At 46.9% G+C, this 18,424-nt stretch overlaps 1 protein-coding gene across 8 annotated transcripts in view; it reads left to right on the top strand.

The window, feature by feature from the left end:
• B3GNT3 (UDP-GlcNAc:betaGal beta-1,3-N-acetylglucosaminyltransferase 3) overlaps positions 1 to 18,073 on the top strand; it is a 31,052-nt gene extending 12,979 nt beyond the window's left edge. For 3 of the 8 annotated variants that reach the window (XM_060232545.1, XM_060232544.1, XM_060232546.1), the window contains 2 exons: positions 3,162 to 3,353; positions 16,738 to 18,073. In XM_060232545.1, coding sequence (XP_060088528.1) covers positions 16,745 to 17,884 — 1,140 coding nt within the window. In that variant the 5' untranslated portion in view covers positions 3,162 to 3,353; positions 16,738 to 16,744 and the 3' untranslated portion in view covers positions 17,885 to 18,073. Of the gene's footprint in view, positions 1 to 3,138; positions 3,354 to 16,737 lie in introns of all 8 variants that reach the window. The other 5 variants (XM_060232548.1, XM_060232543.1, XM_060232540.1 and 2 more) reach the window with 4 other exon arrangements.
• The last annotated feature ends 351 nt before the right edge of the window (positions 18,074 to 18,424 follow it).

The following is an 18,424-nucleotide window of genomic DNA, read 5'->3' as shown; positions in this document are numbered from 1 at the left end:
CCCACCCCCTTTCTAAAAACACTTGGCGAGGGTGAGAAAAGGTGTTGCTGGACACCGTGGCAACCACAGGCACTATGTTGGGGACACCTGCTCTACTAAGAAGACACCTGCCGTTTGTGGAAGAGGTATTCCTCTTTCTCATGTGAGAAGGGGTACCTCCTCTAAGATGATGCCTGCTTCCTAGGGTTGCCAGGTCTCCCCAGACTACTGATGAGAAATGGATGTAGGGTAGCCAGCTCAAGGTTGGGGAATTCCTGGAGATACAGGGATGGAGTCTAGGGAGGACATAAGAACATAAGAGAAGCCATATTGGATCAGGCCAACGGCCCATCCAGTCCAACACAGTGGCAAAAATTTTTATATATACACACACACTGTGGCTAATAGCCACTGATGGACCTGTGCTCCATATGTTTATCTAAACCCCTCTTGAAGTTGGCTATACTTGTGGCCGCCACCACCTCCTGTGGCAGTGAATTCCACATGTTAATCACCCTTTGGGTGAAGAAGTACTTTCTTTTATCCGTTTTAACCTGTCTGCTCAACAATTTCATCGAATGCCCACAAGTTCTTTAATTGTGAGAAAGGGAGAAAAGTCCTTCTTTCTCTACTTTCTCCATCCCATGCATTATCTTGTAAACCTCTATCATGTCACCCTGCAGTCGACGTTTCTCCAAGCTAAAGAGTCCCAAGCGTTTCAACCTTTCTTTATAGGGAAAGTGCTCCAGCCCTTTAATCATTCTAGTTGCCCTTTTCTGGACTTTCTCCAATGCTATAATATCCTTTTTGAGGTGCGGCGACCAGAACTGCACACAGTACTCCAAATGAGACCGCACCATCGATTTATACAGGGGCATTATGATACTGGCTGATTTGTTTTCAGTTTCCTTCCTAATAATTCCCAGCATGGCGTTGGCCTTTTTTATTGCAAACGCACACTGTCTTGACATTTTCAGTGAGTTATCTACCACGACCCCAAGATCTCTCTCTTGGTCAGTCTCTGCCAGTTCACACCCCATCAACTTGTATTTGTAGCTGGGATTCTTGGCCCCAATGTGCATTACTTTGCACTTGGCCGCATTGAACCGCATCTGCCACGTTGACGACCACTCACCCAGCCTCAACAGATCCCTTTGGAGTTCCTCACAATCCTCTCTGGTTCTCACCACCCTGAACAATTTAGTGTCATCCGCAAACTTGGCCACTTCACTGATCACTCCCAACTCTAAATCATTTATGAACAAGTTAAAGAGCATGGGACCCAGTACCGAGCCCTGCGGCACCCCACTGCTTACCGTCCTCCACTGCGAAGACTGCCCATTTATACTCACTCTCTGCTTCCTATTACTCAGCCAGTTTTTGATCCACAAGAGGACCTGTCCTTTTACTCCATGACTCTCAAGCTTTCTAAGGAGCCTTTGATGAGGAACTTTATCAAAAGCTTTCTGGAAGTCAAGGTAAACAACATCTATCGGGTCTCCTTTGTCCACATGTTTGTTCAGCCCCTCAAAGAAATGTAACAGGTTAGTGAGGCAAGATCTTCCCTTGCAGAACCCATGCTGAATCTTCCTCAATAACCCGTGTTCATCAATGTGCCTACTCATTCTGTCCTTGAGAATATTTTCTACCAACTTTCCCGGTATTGAAGTCAGACTGACTGGCCTGTAATTTCCTGGATCTCCTCTGGAACCCTTTTTAAAGATGGGTGACATTTGCTACCTTCCAGTCCTCAGGAACGGAGGCAGATTTCAATGAAAGATTACAGATTTTTGTTAGAAGATCCACAAGTTCAACTTTGAGTTCTTTCAGAACTCTCGGATGTATGCCATCCGGACCCGGTGACTTATTAGTTTTTAATTTGTCTATCAGTTGTAGGACCTCCTGTTTTGTCACCTCAATCTGACTCAGGTCTTTCAACACCCCTTCCAAAATTAGTGGTTCTGGGGTGGGCAAAAAGTTCTCGTCTTCCACAGTGAAGACGGAAGCAAAAAATTAATTTAGCTTCTCAGCCATTTCCCTATCCTCTTTCAGTAATCCTTTTACCCCATGGTCATCCAAGGGCCCCACTGCCTCCCTGGCTGGTTTCCTACTTCTAATATATTTGAAGAAATTTTTATTGTTGGTCTTTATGTTTTTTGCAATATGCTCCTCATAGTCCCTTTTTGCCTGCCTGATCACAGTCTTGCATTTGATTTGCCACAGCCTGTGTTCCCTTTTACTAATCTCACTTGGACTGATTTTCCACCGCTTAAAGGAGTCCTTCTTACCTTTTACAGCTTCCATTACTTTGTTTGTTAACCATGCAGGCCTTTTCTTATGCCTGTTTGTGCCTTTCCTAACTTGTGGTATGTATTTTATCTGAGCTTCTAGGATTATAGTTTTAAATAGTGTCCAAGCTTCCCCAAGGGTTTTGACCGTATGTACCTTTCCTTTCAGTTTCCTCCTCACATGCGTCCTCATCTCAGTGTATTTACCCCTTTTAAAGTTAAACGTGGTTGTGGCGGTCTTTTTGGACAACTCCCTATTTATACAAACAGTGAAATCAATAACATTATGGTCACTTCTCTCAAGCGGCGCAATCACTTTTACATCTCTCACCAAGTCTTGGGCATTACTTAGGATCAAATCCAGGATCGCCCCACCCCTGGTAGGTTCTGAGACCATCTGCTCCATAGCACAGTCCATAGGACAAGGACCTCAGTGGGGTAAAATTCCATAGAGTCCACCCTGCAAAGCATCCATTTCCTCCAGGGGAACTGAACTCTGTAGGCTGGAGATACGTTGTAATTCCAGGGGATCCTCAGGTCCCCACTGGAGACCACCATCCCTACTGCCACCCCACATGCGTGCATCATTAAAAAATGAAGTGAGCGCACTTTTCTCGGAACGATAGTTTTTGTTTTTCGTAAAAGGCCAGTGCATACAGAATTAACTAGTTTGTTGAACTTTTGACTACTGTGTGTATGGTCTGGGGGCCTTACATTTCTTTTCAAGGAGCGCGCCGATCTGTCTCACGAAAGTTGTCCGTCTTCTTTATGATCCTGCAAGGTTCTTTGCCAAAAAATGTCCGACCTCTACTTCCACCCCCCTTTGAAAAGAAAAAAACAACCCTCTGATCTTTGATAACTTAATTGATAGCCGAGACTGTTTCTCCTTTCTAGAGCAAACAGTGAAGAAGGAGACGAGAACCTGGCTGGTGACTCATTCCGTTGTAACCAAGAAAGCAAGCAGGTGAGAAAGCAAACCCCAGGAGGCTCTCTCTTGCTGTTGTGTTCTGCAACCCCCGAGGCGTATATTGTTGCTACAACACACAAAAGGCTTGGCTGGATGGAGAAGGATCCCGGCTACAGCAGGTCAGGGAACAGCTTTTCTTTTGCCCCTTGTTTCATCCCAAGATATCTCTTTGTCTAGTGGACGTGTGTGTTGTGTTTGTGCCCCTGGGTTTATTTTAGCGAGCGGGTGTAGCTGCAAAGGCTTTTCAGCTCAAACTGTGCCTTGGAAAAGAGGGGTGAACCAGAACCAGCAGGCGTGACAAGTGCAACATAAAGGACGTGCGGAAGCTTTGTTCGCTGAAGGACTGTGTGGTAGTGTGATGTGAATGGAGGTGATTTTTTTTCAGTCAGGATTGTGGTAGAAAAGGAATGCAGCCGTTGGACTCCCTGTGCTGGAGGGAAGGTTGGCGAATCCAGGTTGGGAAATTCCTGGAGATTTGGGGATGGAGCCTGAGCAGGGCAGAGTTTGGAGAGAGAGGGGCCTCAGTTGGGTATAATGCCACAGAGTTTACCTTCTAAAGCTGCCATTGTCTTCTGGGAGGACTGAGCTCTGTAGCCTGTAGACAAATTATAATCGCAGGAGATCTCTAGGCCCTACCTGGAGGCTGGCAACCCTGGGGCAGTGTTCCCTCTAAGCTGAGTTAGCGTGAGGTAGTTCACAGATTTTTAACCTCCAGCTCACGCAAGATGCTCTGTATTCTTGGTACTTGGGGGGGGGTACAGTGGGAGGGCTTCTAGTGTCCTGGCCCCACTGATGGAATTCCTGATGGCGCCTGGGGTTTTTTGGCCATTGTGTGACACAGAGTGTTGGACTGGATGGGCCATTGGCCTGATCCAACATGGCCTCTCTTATGTTTTTATTTTTGTCTTAGCTCAGGAAGGATGATCCCAGAACACACTAATTTGTGGAGTAGCGCCCAACTTCCATGCCAGTAGCTCACAATTTTAATGCCAGCGGCTCACAAAGTAGAATTTTTGCTCACAAGAACTCTGCGGCTTAGGGGGGCTGTTTCATTCCTAGCCTGGCAGTGGTCTTTCCAGAGGCATCAGAGAGGCCAGAGTTGGAAAGAGGACACAGGCCTAGGGTTTTTCCCTCCCACCTTGTAGATCATTTTATATAGCATTTAAGATAAAGTCCAGTTCATCAATATATATACAAACACACAAATATTTAAACATATAAATAAATATCCTATTAAGAGAGCCAGTTTGGTGTAGTGGTTAAATGTGAGGACTCTTATCTGGGAGAACCGGGTTTGATTCTCCACACCTCCACTTGCACCTGCTGGAATGGCCTTGGGTCAGCCATAGGGACCTGTCTACCTTAGGGACCGCCTCTCCCCATATATTTACCAGGGGGTACTTCGATCTGGTTCTCAAAACCTATTGGTAATCCCCAGGCCGAAGGAGGCCAAACTGAAAGTTACCAGGGAAAGGGCCTTTTTGATCGCTGCCCCCTACTGGTGGAACCAATTGCCAGAGGAAGTGCGGGCCTTGAGGAAACTTGGCCAGTTCCGCAGGGCCTGCAAAACCATCCTCTTCCAGCTGGCCCTTAATTAATATGGAGCCTACATAGTAGATGGAAGGCCGCTGCACTGAAAAAATGGAATGATACAATACTTAGATCTTAGTATCAAATGAAATGAAATGCTGATTTTAATTACTGAATGCATAATTTTATTGAATGTACTATTTTAGAGGATGTATTGTTTTACTACTGTGAAGTTTTTATGTTGTGAGCAGCCCTGAGCCTGTGGGGAGGGCGGGATATAAATCAAATCAAATAAAAATCAAATGAAAATAAATAAATAGCTGTCACAGGAGTTGTCCTTGAAAGGGCAGCTGCTGTGAGAGTCCTCTCAGCCCCACTCACCTCACAGGGTGTTTGTTGTGGGGGAGGAAGATAAAGGAGATTGTGAGCAGCTCTGAGATTCAGGGTGGAGGGCATAATATAAATCCAATGTCATCATCTTCTTGTGATTTCAAACAATTTTATTAGTAACATATGGTAATAAATTTCAATTTCTTACTTCATTAATAATTACTTTTTTAAAAAATCTATCCCATATATTACTTTCTACCCACCCCTCCCCCTGTTACTTGACGCCTGCCAGTGTTATATACTTAAAATCTTAATATTAAAGGTACCCTTAATTAATAAGAACCAAAATTAATATCCTCCTCCCTCTTGTACTTAATCATTATCAAAAATTGTCCAATGTCCTTTTATTTTCCACTCTTTTTCTATGTATCTTCTGAACTTTTTCCACTCAATGTCATCATCTTCTTAAGGAGAAATTAACTGATAGCTGAGCCAGAAGTTTTGATTCTTAAGAATATTGTCTTGTTCCACCCTGAGCCAAATGAAAGGGAATATTTAAATAAAAGGAGAAAGAGATAATAGCATAAATTTGAGAGAATTATAGAGAGAGAAACTGAAGGTAAATTGTGTTAATAGGTAAGATGTCTTTAGATGCAGTATACTCCAGAAAAGGAAGCCATTTTTCTTCAAAAGATGTGATCTTAGGGTAAATGTTGGACATGGAAAGCTGTGCTGTGATTTTTCTCCATGATTAAAATGTCCCGGATTTTTGTAAACCAGAGTTCAAGCGGCGGCAAGGTATTGGATTTCCATAGATATGCTATCGCCGTTTTAGCAGCGATAAGAAGACTATCAATCAGATCTCAAGAGAACTTTGGATTCCTCAGAGTTTGCCAGTATTGCAGAAAAATGATTTCAGGAGAAATTCATGTAAGGTAGAAAGTCTATCAACTAAATTAACCACGGCAGCTAAACGTTTGGTCATGATTGTGCTCTGGCTACCAGTTCCTGCGGAATAAACGGCAGGGACAGTGGTCACCTTCCTGTCCTCCTTCAGTAAGTTTTAGGGTTGCCAGGTCTGACTCAGGAAATATCTGGGGACTTTGGGACTGCAGCCAGGGGACTTTGGGGATGGAGCCAGGAGCGAGGATGTGACAAGCACAATTGAATTCCAAAGGGAGTTCTGGCTATCACATTTAAAGGGGCCATGCTCCTTTTAAATGCCTTCCCTCCACTGGAAATAGTGGAGGATGGGGGCACCTTCTTTTGGGCCCCCTGGTCTGATCTTTTTGAAACTTGGAAGGGTTTTAAGGAGAGGCACCAGATTCTATGCTGGAAATTTGGTGCATCCACCACAAAAAACAGCCCCCTGAACCCCAGATACCCATAGATCAATTCTCCATTATACCCTATGGGGACCAGTCTCCATCAGGTATGATGCAGTGCCCAGTGGACATTCTATCCCCCCCTTTCTGCTAACCTTGAAGTGGGGGAGCGCCTCCAAACCAGGAGATCCTCTGCCCTTACTTGGGAATTGGCGACCCTGGCAAAGTCTAGCTGGCCACTGTGGGGCAAGAGAATGGAAGGCTACAGGGATCTCTGGACTGATCTAGCAAGGGTGTTTCTCATATCTGTCTATTGCATTTTTATCCTGCCCTTTCTCCAAGGAGCTCAGGAACCATGTTCATGACTCTCCATTCCTCTTCTTTAGTTCACAACAACCCTGTGACGTAGGCTATGCTGAGACGGGGGTGGGAAGAAAGTGCACGTGTGACTGGCCCAAGGTCATCCACAAGCTTCGTGGCAGAGCTTGGATCTGAACCCAGGCCTTTCTGGTTCTAGTCTGTCCCACTAATCACTTCGCTTCACTGGCTGTCTTGGTGAGAATTCAGTTGAACATCTGTGTTCAGAGGCAATCTATCTCGGAATGCCTCGGGGCGGTTGACTGGGGAAAGGCATGGTCTTTGTGGCTTGCCAGAGGATTTCACTTCAGTGGATATGGTGGGCTACTGTGGGGATGAGGAAGGCCTTTGGTCTTCCTTAGGTATTTATACCCCACTTTTGTTTCAATGGGGGAATCCAAAGCAGCTTACAGTGGTGTTTTCCCCTCCTTCATTTTGTCTTCACAATAACAGCCCTGTGAAGGAGGTAAGGCTGGTAGAGTGACTGGCCAAAGGACACCCGTTGTGCTTCATTGGCAAAGTGGGGATTTGACCCTGGGTTTCCCAGATCCAGCCTGACACTCTGACCACTACACCATGCTGGTCTGCCTCAGCAGGTTTCCTCTTTGTTCTCAGTTGCACTGGGGAAACTGTAGTGCTGCAAAGTTCTTAAGTATTCAAAAAGCTCTATGTAAATGCTAAGTAGTAGCAGGGCTTTTTTTGAGCAGGAAAGCTTGGAGTCAGGGGGTGTGGCCTAATAAGCAAATGAGTTCCTGCTGGGCTTTTTTGTAGAAAAAAATATTGTGTGAAAACAATGGTGACATCAGGGAGTGTGGCCTAATATGCAATGAATTCCTGAGTAGTAGGTGGTGGTGGAGGAGAGGAGACATATATATTGTCATTGTGGGAAATTTATTTATTTATTTATTTCAGTATATTTCTATTCCACCCATTCCCCGTAGGGCTCAGGACGGAATACAACATATGATAAAACAATAAAATACAATATATTTTTTAAAAAAACAGACAGCTCAACAGCACTCAGAGAAGTTTACCATATCACATATTGCCCAGACTGGCCATCTCACATGATATCTCATAGAGATGGCAGATGATAATCCATTTTGTAACACAGGTAACAGTGCTGATAGGGGAGGCCAACCAGATCAAGAATAGATTCCCGCAGCCTCAACTAAAAGCCTGGCGGAACAGCTCCATTTTACAGACCCTACGGAAGGCTAATAAGGCAGGTAGGGTCCGGATCTCTGTAGGGAGCTGATTCCACCAGGTCGGGGCCAGGACCGAAAAAGCCCTGGCCCTAGTTGAGGCAAGGTGGGTGTCTCTTGGGCCGGGAATGGCCAACAGATGTTGGGAGGCCGAACGTAACAACCCCGGCATATATGGAAATGGATGCGTGGTGTCTTTAGGATAGTGTTTCCCAGCCTCTGGGTTGGGACTCTAAAGTGAGTTGTGAAGCCTCTGAAAGTGGGTCATGGGCCACTCCTCCCTAATGGCCACTCCTGCCCCTTCTATTGTTTTTGCATCTTGGAAACCCAGACCTGACCCTGGAAACAGTATCTTTCATGTCATACATAGGTTGCTGTTTTTTTCTTCACTGCATATACTTGTTGATCAAGGGAAATGTGTCCTGTTGGTTACTAGAGTGAGCTTCTTAGAATCTGGAGGGGGGATTAGAGGGAGTAACAGAGAAGAAGCGGGTGATCAAAGGCTGGGATGTAAGCTCTGTATGCAAAGGCTGTGTATATTGGAATGCCACTTGCTTGGGGTTCATAGTGTGGGTAGCTGCACCCATTGCGTGATGTTGATAGGCAGGGCTTTTTTGGTAGAAAAAGCCCAGCAGGAGCTCATTTGCATATTAGGACACACCCCCTGATGCCAAGCCAGCCAGAACTGTGTTCCTGTGCATTCCTGCTAAACCTCCCCCCCCACTTCCCCGTTGATAGGTTCTTCAAAACGATCTGGTTAGCCACTGCAGAAAGGTTGAGAACCATTGCTGTAGCAGCCCACATCAATGTTAATATGTGCACACAAATGCACTGTGCACAGACTGTCATGTCACTATGTGGGGCCTGGAAATCTCCTGGAATTGCAAGTGATCTCCAGATGACAGAGATCAGTTCCCCCGGAAGAAACGGCTGCTTTGGAGGGTGGACTCCGTGGCGCTACGCCCCACTGAGTTTCCTCCCCTCCTCAAACCTTGCCCACCCTGGATTCCACCCCCACATCTCCAAGAACTTTCTGTCCTGGAATTACACACCCTATATATCATGCACTGCAACTGTGGAGGTTTGATTTGGTTCCTGTTATAGGCCAATTATTGTATATCTTCAGCCCAAAGAACAAACATCCTCTCCACTTTTAAGTGCAAAGTAAACAAATGTGGTAGCAGGTGGAAAAAGGAGTTCAGTGCTGAAGAGTGATGATCGTGAGAATTTTCATGAGCTTTTCTGTCGTCTGGAAAATTCTGGTGGACACGGTCGTTCCAGTGTTCACTTTCCAATGAGACACAATTGCAGGACTTTAATTCAGCAACAAGCATTTATAAAGGGTGGGGGCACTTATATAGATACTTCTTTTACACCCTGCCTTTCTCTTCAGTGGGGACCCAAAATGGTTTCCATTGTTCTCCTCTTCTCTGTTTTGTCCTCACAACAACCCTGTGAGGTGGGTTAGGCTGAGAGAAGTGAATGGCCTAAGATCACCCAGTGAACTTCCACGGCAGAACTGGGGGTTTGAACCTGAGTCTCCTAGATCCTAGCCCAACATTCTTACCCGCTACACCGTGTTGGCTCTCTGATAGTTGGATCCAGACTTTGGCTGGAGGGAGATCCCATTGCGTGTTGGGGCGTCATCTGCTTTCTTGTGGTTTGTTTCTCTTTTGTGAAGAGACTCTGTTTCCCTGTGTCTTGATGGCAGATCATTTGCCCACCAAAAGCCATCTCTGGGAATCTGACCAGACCTTTGCTGTGTCTCCCCAGGCTTCTCCCCCAAATCGCCAAGATTTTCCTAAACCCACACACATGAATACAAGAAGCTCCATTAAACAAATGAGTCAGTCTCTTGCTTCGTTAAGGTCAGTAGCATCTACTCTGACTGGCTCTGGTTCCCAGATGAACGTATTTCACCTCATCCACTTTCTGGTCCCTTTTTGGAAAAGAGGAAGAGGAGGAGGAGATTGGACTTATACCCCACCATTCACTTGGAGTCTCAGAGCAGCTTACAAACTCCTTCCTTTCCTCTTCTCCCAACAGACACCCTGTGAGGTAGGTGGGGCTGAGTGAGCTCCTCTTGAGAGAACAACTTTGAAAGCTACCAAAGACAGGAGCCCTGGGCTCCGTTATACCATAGGTTTTGATAATCCCCTGTGGCAGTGTGACTAAAGTTGCTTGAATGCAGTAAAGCGTAGGGGAACACCCTTAGGTGAGCCAGATTCTAATCTAGAGAAACTGGGTTTGATTCCCCACTCCTCCTCCTCATGAAACCTGCTGGGTGACCTGGAGCCAGTCACAGTTCTCTCAGAACTCTCTCAGACCCACCTGTGTTACAAGGTGTCCTGGGAGGAGGGAGAATGTGAATGAGATATAAAAACTTACTCTTCTTCACCTTAATGCATCAGTTTGTAGGGGAAGGGGCAGTCCTCAGATCAGTAACACAGTCACGGACCTGGGACAAGAAACTTTTTGACTGTAGGATGGCATTATCCTTGGCCCATAGACCTCACAGCTGGGGGAAAGGACAAGGTGCACCTCCCTTCAGAAGCCTCGGCAAGGAAGGGCATAAGCTTGTAGACACAGGATGGCTTTAAGGTTCAGCACCAGTGGGGCCTTGCCAATACAGTATGGGGTGCACAGATAAGAGGAGTCCACACCCTTCTGCTTTTTACCTGTCCCACATCTGGCACAGTAACAGCATTTGGAACGTGTTCACCTGGGGGTTCTGCAGATCCCTTGACTGATGTAAAATTAAATAAAGCTAGCCCTTTAATTATTCCCCCTCCCAACAGTGTTGTCTCTCCATATTCTGTGTCAGTTTGGTGTAGTGGTTAAGTGCGTGGACTCTCATCTGGGAGAACCGGGTTTGATTTCCCACTCCTCCACTTGCACTTGCTGGAATGGCCTTGGGTCAGCCATAGCTCTGGCAGAGGTTGTCCTTGAAAGGGCAGCTGATGTGAAAGCCCTCTCAGCCCCACCCACCTCACAGGGTGTCTGTTGTGGGGGGAGAAGATATAGGAGATTGTAAGCCGCTCTGAGTCTCTGACTGAGAGAGAAGGGCGCGGCATAAATCTGCAATTCTTCTTCTTCTGTCCACCTGCAAAAGTATGTCTTTGGCCCTTTTCGTTGCTAAGTCTTTGCAGTGTATTTTCACCAATAATGTAGGGTTCCCAGCCCCCAGCGGGGGATCCCCCAGTTTTAGGGGCTTCTCCTTGCTGTGGACAAGCTTTGGTCATGACTTCAGAAATGTCACACAGGAACGCTCTGGTTTTTTGGGCAAAACACTATGGTTTAAACCCAGTTTTGCCATAGAGTTTGCCCCAGAACCAGAGTGTTCCCCACATGACATCCCTGATGTGATGACATCACTTCTGGGCAATGTCATCACATTAGGGATGTCATGTGACATCCCTACTCATCCCTGGAATGCCCCCCAAATTCTCCTGCCAGAGCAATAAGAAGAAAAAGAAGACAACACAGGATTTATATTCTGCCTTCCATTCAGAGTGGCTCACAATTTCCTTTATCTTCCTCCCCCACAACAAACACCCTGTGAGGTAGGTGGGACTGAGAGGGCTCTCACAGAAGCTGCCCTTTCAAGGACAACTCTTGTGAGAGCTATGGCTGACCCAAGGCCATTACAGCAGCTGCAAGTAGAGGAGTGGGGAATTAAACCCAGTTCTCCCAGTTAAGAGTCTGTGCATTTAACCACTACACCAAACTGGCAACTCTACAATAATGTGAATTTGAAAGTGCAGCAAAGAAAAAGGCTGTTTCCTTGACAATTTGCTGCGAACATCATAGAAGCCAGTCTCTCGCTTTCCCACTTCAGGCATAGATTTGGGGAGCTACAATGGGTAACTGTAGGAATCACTGGAAACTCTATGGTTTTACCCATAAATAACATTGTGACATCACTGATGCTCCCCCAACTCTAGGCGGGTGATGTCAAGAGAACCGAAAGAACTCTCCGTGCCAAATAACACCTGAAAGTTGACACAAAACACTCAGCTGTCTTTTCTGTTGTCACAGCCGAGTCGCTAATCCCTCTGGAATTAAAATAGCATCCTGCTCTTGTGTTGCTTAATTTCTCCCTGCTTAGATTCTTCTTACACAAGTGCTCTTTGTTCTGTTCTGGGAGAATGGGGTGTGTAAGGCTGCTTTTGCGCAAGGGGCTGTTTCCGTGTGGCCCCGGGCTGCTCTGTCGGAGAGGACGGGTGGCTGAGTCAGCAGCGGCCTGCAGGAGGGCTCTGGGTCTGCCTTTCCAGTTTCTCAGCCCTTTTGCACTATGAAGTTGCCCTGGGGACTTCTCCCACCTGGGCTGCTCTGCATGCAGAAAGTTCCAGCTGTGCTGGTTCCAGGATTTTGGGGAGGCCCTGGGCAGACAGTGCTTGGGGTTCCCTTCTGCCTACCACCCGCCCAACGGTGATGCTTCCTTTCCATCAGGGCTTTTTTTGTAGCAGGGACTCCTTTGCATATTAGGCCACACCCCCTGATGTAGCCAGTCCTCCAAGAGCTTACAGGGCTCTTAGTACAGGGCCTACTGTAAGCTCCAGGAGGATTGGCTACATCAGGGTTTTTTTGCCTAATATGCAAAGGAGTTCCTGCTACAAAAAAAGCCTTGCTTTCCATCCACTCAACTGTGTGTCCCCTCATCTGTCTGTGCACACTTTGCCCTCTCATAGGTAGGGTTGCCAGCTCTGGGTTGGGAAAGAACATGGAGATTTTGGGGGGTGGAGCCTAGAGAGGGTGAGGTTTGGGGAGAGGAGAGGCCTAGAGTTGCTAGATCCCCTCCCAGCCACTGATGGGAGATGGGGAGATAGGGTTACCATATCCAGGTTGGGAAACTCCTGGAGATTTGGGGGTGAACCTTGTATTCCCCACTGAGGACAGGGACCTCAGTGGGGAATATAAGGCCAGAGAATCCATCCTCCAAAGCAGCCATTTTTCTCCACGGAAACTGATCTCTGTAGTTAGGAAATGATTTGTAAAAGCAGGAGACCTCCAGGCCCCACCTGGAGGGTTGGCATACATGGACTGGTGGTTGTCCTGGAGAGATCCATGCACAAAAGTAAAGCACATGAATATAAATAGCCGCTGAAGCAAGAGTTAGACTAGCTGCATTGTTAATCATTTGAGCATTGGTTCCAGATTTATGAATAGTTGTGATCAGATGAAGGACGTCACCAAAACACACGTAAGTTACCTAGGAGACGTGTCATTCTTCAGTTATTCATATATTCATCATTGGAAATTTCAGCAAGATTTTTAGCACCGTGAGGAGAACTTTCAGTATAAGACAACAACTATGGTGATTGTGGACTCGCATGTACTCGGACTGAGATTGCCATTGGCTATTTATATTCATGTGCTTTACTTGTGTGTATGATTGTGTGTTTCTTGCATTTTTGAGTTCATTAGTGGAACAAATAACAGATTGAAGATATATTGAGATTGTGTAATTGTGTTATTTTTGTGCACCGTTCTCTCCAGAACACCCACCTGGAGGGTGGCAAGTCCACTTACAAGCCCTCTCATTGCCTGTGCTTACAGCTACGTGCTCCACATTTATGCCCTTTTCCTGGTAGTACTGGCTGGTGCATGCGGCTACTTTGGCTTCCATGAATGCTGCTTTGTGCACCACCCACATGTACTTCCCTGTGCCGATGCTGGGAAGCAGGAAGCGTGGGGTTGGAGTACATGCAAATAAATGGCCAGGAAAGGACATGCAAACAGGTGCACGGCCAGGAGTTGGGGTCAGTGACAGTGGGCCCCACCAGAATCCCTGGTAGGGTTGCCAATCCCCAGGTGGGGGCAGGGGATCCCCCGGTTTGGAGGCCCTCACCCTGCTTCAGGGTCGTCAGAAAGCGGGGGGAGGGGAGGGAAATGTCTGCTGGGAACTCTGTTATTCCCTATGGAGATTTATTCCCATAGAAAATCATGGAGAATTGATCCGCGGGTATCTGGGGCTCTGAGGGGGCTGTTTTTTTGAGGTAGAGGCACCAAATTTTCCGTACAGCATCTAGTGCCTCTTCCTGAAATATCCCCCAAATTTCAAAACGATTGGACCAGGGGGTCCAATTCTATGGAAGGAAGGCATTGAAAAGGTGTGCCGTCCCTTTAAATGTGATGGCTAGAACTCCCTTTGGACTTCAATTATGCTTGTCACAGCCTTGATCTTGGCTCCACTCCCAATGTCTCCTGGCCCCACCCCCAAAGTCTTCTGGCTCTACCCCCAAAGTCCCCAGATATTTCTTAAATTGGATTTGGCAACCCTAATCCCTGGATTTGGGCAGCTGTTAGGGTATGCTGGCTCCAACCCTGGGTCCCAGGTTCAGCCTCTGTTCCAAAGTATCTCAGGTTCAGGAAAAGGCCTCTCTTGGCCTAAGACTATGGTTGCTAGGAAAAGTCCTGGAGATTTTGGTGATGGAGCCAGGGGAGGGACTTCAGCTGGGTAGAATGTCAGAGTCTACCCTTTAAAGCGGCTGTTTTTTTCAGAGGAACTGATCTTTATCATCTGGAGAGTTAGTCCCAGGGGTGGAATTCTGCAGGAGCTCTTTTGCATATTAGATCACACACTCCTGATGTAGCCAATCCTCCAAGAGTGTCAGGCTCTGTTCATTTACAATATCAATGAAAGCTGTTACTAACCATATTGATCAATGCATAGAAATGCCTACTAACATAGAAGCCAGGGTAGCAAGGAGGGAGGGGGGAAAAGTAGAAAGCAATTTCCCAGGAATATCAAAGGTTGCCAAGTTCTCTTTGAAGTAGACAGTATGTGCCAGATTCTCACCTCCTCTCCGGAGGCACCAAGGACATTGCCTCCGGGAAATGTAACCACCAACTGAAGAGATAAGGGGGGGGGGGAGCATTGGGAAAAGTCTCACATGCAAAAGCAACCTTTTGTTTTGGGAATTAAGGGGTAGAAATGATTGCTTTGATGTAGAAGGTTAAATGCCAATGATTCGAACCGATCTCCATCAGTTCCAATGCCTGCCATGCTGGAGTAACTCTGAAGTATCCAATAAATGCAACTTTGTTTCAAAATACCAAGTCTGCTTACTTGTGAGCTTCAATGAACCCACACCTGACATTTTGGAACTGATCCCTACGAAGGTTTATCAGCGTGGGTAACTAACATACGCCCAGTCTTGAGCTCCTAGGAGGAACAGCGGGATGAAAATATACCAGATATGTTAGATGCATGTTGTGCTGTTCTTGGAACCTGGCGAATCAGGTGTGCGCTGGGAGTTGTACTTTGTTGCACCTCAGTCCTCACTGTAAGGTCACCAGTTACAACCGATTTCAAAGATCAGTTGCCCTGGAGAAAATGGCTCCTTTGGAGAAAGGACTCTAGGGCTTTATAGTCCCCTGGAGTTATGTATACATAAAATGTCATCAAGTCACAGCCTCATAGGGTTTACAAGGCAAGAAATGCTTGGAGGTGGTTTGCCACTGCCTTCTTGCTGAGGTCATGCCCCTTCCTAAACAGGCTCCACCCCCCAAATCAGTGCAGCCAGGGCTTTTTTTTAGAACAAGCCCAGCAGGAACTCATTTGCATATTAGGCCACATTCCCTGTTGTCACCAGCAGGAACTCGTTTGCATATTAGGCCACAACCTCGAACCCAGCCAGCTGGAACGGCTTTCCTGCTCAAAAAAAGCCCTCAGTGCATCCCATCCCAGAGTTTGCAACCTTAATTCTCAGGCACATGAGGCTCTTTTGGGGTTGGAATCATGACACTTGGGGAGAGGGGGTTGAACTCCTCTTGGCCCTGGAAAACTGCTATTTTTTTCTTGAGAGAACTTATGCTGGTAGCCAATTGGTATGGTTAGGTTTCTCCAGTGGGACAAAATGGTGGTTCCCCAGGAACATTTCAGGTCAGGAAGACTGTGCTGGAGGAAGGCTTGAGCACATGCTACAATGACAATATTGGTTGCTTTATTTTAAATCCTTTTCCTGGTAATCCCTAATATAGAGTTTGCCTTTTTTACCACTGCAGCGCACTGGGTTGGCACTTTCATTGAGCTATCCACTACAAGCCAAAGATCTTTTTGCCTCTAAGTCTCAGCAAAGTCAGACACTGTTAGCCTATACTCGAAGCTGGGATTTTCATCCTCTTACATTTATCCACACTGAACTTCACTTTCCTCTGCTTTCCAGAACCGCCTGTCCCTCTATGCTCCACCAATTCCATTCATGTCAGCATAGAAGGACAGGTGGTCCTGGAAATCAGAGGGGCCGAGACCATGAAGAGCTTTATATATGATAGCCAAGACCTTTAACTGAGCTTGGTAACAAATGGGCAACTAATGGTGGTGGTAGAAAGTGCCGTCAAGTCAGGGGTGACTTATGGGGTTTTCAAGGTAAGAGACATTCAGAAGTGGATTGCTATTGCCTGGCTCTGTGTATTGACCCCAGTATTCCTTGGTGGACTCCCATCCAAATACTGGCTAAGGCCAACTGTGCTTAGCTTCCAAGATTTGACAAGATCAGGCTGGCCAGGGCTATCCAGACCAGGCAACCAGTCAAACGTTTGCATTAATAGAAGTTGGGGTTTTCTGGGTAAAATTAGGGTGCACGTTTTGATCGCTTTGGTCTCCAGCTCTGGACTGATGAGTCCTTGGAAGTTAGTTTAAGCACAGATGGATATAGAGTCTTGTTTTCTTGGGACAGCAAATCCTTGACAGGTCTAGAAGTTATTTGCCATTCCCCCCACCCCCATTCAAATCTTCGCTTGTCTTTCAGGTGAAAAATGTCACGACATTGGCGCCACAAGTTGGAAGTTGCCGTCCTGAGCTTCATTGGCTTCACTGGGTTCTTTTTCCTCTTTCAAAGCAACAAGAATGGCCCAGGCCTGAAAGAGGCAATAGGCACTCCTGTCACCATCCCACCGATAATTACTGAACGCCCCAAGCCTATTGCTGAGTGTTGGGAGAATGTGTTGGTGGCCAATATCTCTGGGTTTGCAAAACTTCCTGACCACATCAAGGACTTCTTGAGATATAAGCACTGCAAGGAGTTCCCTCTGCTTCTGGATATGCCAGATAAGTGTGGAGGCCCAGACAAATCCTATGACACCTTCTTGCTTCTCGCTATCAAGTCATCTCCGGGGAATTATGAACGGCGTGAAATCATCCGCAAGACTTGGGGCCAGGAACGAACGTACGCAGGCGTCAATATTCGGAGGCTCTTCTTGTCTGGGCAGGTGGCCAATGCTCGTGATGCTAGGAAAACTAACCAGCTCTTGAAAATTGAGGCAGAAGAGAATGGAGACATCCTCCAGTGGAATTTCCTCGACAGTTTCTTCAACCTGACGCTCAAGCAAGTCCTCTTCCATTCCTGGATGGAGGCCCACTGCCCCGGTGTCCGTTTCGTCTTCAATGGGGATGACGATGTCTTTGCCAACACGGATAATATTATCCGCTACTTGCTGGATGTCCCAGGTGCAGGAGATGAACACCTCTTTGTTGGCCAGCTTATTACCAATGTGGGCCCCATCCGTGAGAAGTGGAGCAAATATTATGTACCGGAGCAAGTGACTGCCTCCAAGTCCTATCCCCCTTACTGTGGCGGCGGGGGTCTTCTTATGTCCGGCTACACTTCACGCACCATCTACAAGGAATCCCTGGGCATCGAGCTCTTTCCAATTGATGACGTGTACTTGGGGATGTGTCTCGAGAAAGCAGGGCTCAAACCTTCTTCTCACATGGGCATCCGGACGGTGGGTGTGCACGTGCCTTCCTCCAAGTTGGAGTCCTTTGACCCCTGCTATTACAAGGAACTCCTTCTGGTCCATCGCTTTGTGCCCTACGAGATGCTGGTGATGTGGAGAGCCATCCACCAGCCCAACTTGATCTGTGGGAAGAAAATGGAGGTCTATCAGAGTCTCTGAAGAACCCTGGGGTTGCATGGGAGGCAGGGCTTGAAATGGACGGTGATAATGGACTACATATTTATTTTGATTGGCTTGTATTTCGCAGCCAGTATGTGACTTGGTTTGGTTCCCCTAATGCCCCCATAGTCCAATGGAAAGGTGAGAACCATTTTAGGGAAACTGATATTAAAATATGACTCAAAGAAACAACAAGGAAGAATGGATGATGGTGGAAGTGTTCTAAAATTGTGTTCTAAGTAGGGTTGCCATCCCCCAGGTCAGGGTGGGGGTTCTCCTGCTCTTTGTGGGCTCCTGTCCACCCCCTGCCAGCTGACTGGTGGGGAAAACTACGCCCCCAACAGCATTGATGGTGGCCGTCGCTCCTGAAATATCTAAAGGGCCCTTCAGATGATTGGCTGGAGTATGTGGCCGGCCAATCAGCTGAAAGGGTTTCTCAGAAGGGGAGGGAGAAGGGCAGTTGGCAGTCTCAGGAAGTGGGCGTTGCAAGCCTGAACACCAAAGTGGTGAATTCGCTGCTTGGAGTTCATGCGTGGGCAG

Source organism: Heteronotia binoei, chromosome 2 (genome assembly GCF_032191835.1).
Source record: "Heteronotia binoei isolate CCM8104 ecotype False Entrance Well chromosome 2, APGP_CSIRO_Hbin_v1, whole genome shotgun sequence".
Taxonomy (NCBI): domain Eukaryota; kingdom Metazoa; phylum Chordata; class Lepidosauria; order Squamata; family Gekkonidae; genus Heteronotia; species Heteronotia binoei.
This window is presented reverse-complemented; position numbering and strand designations above follow the sequence as displayed.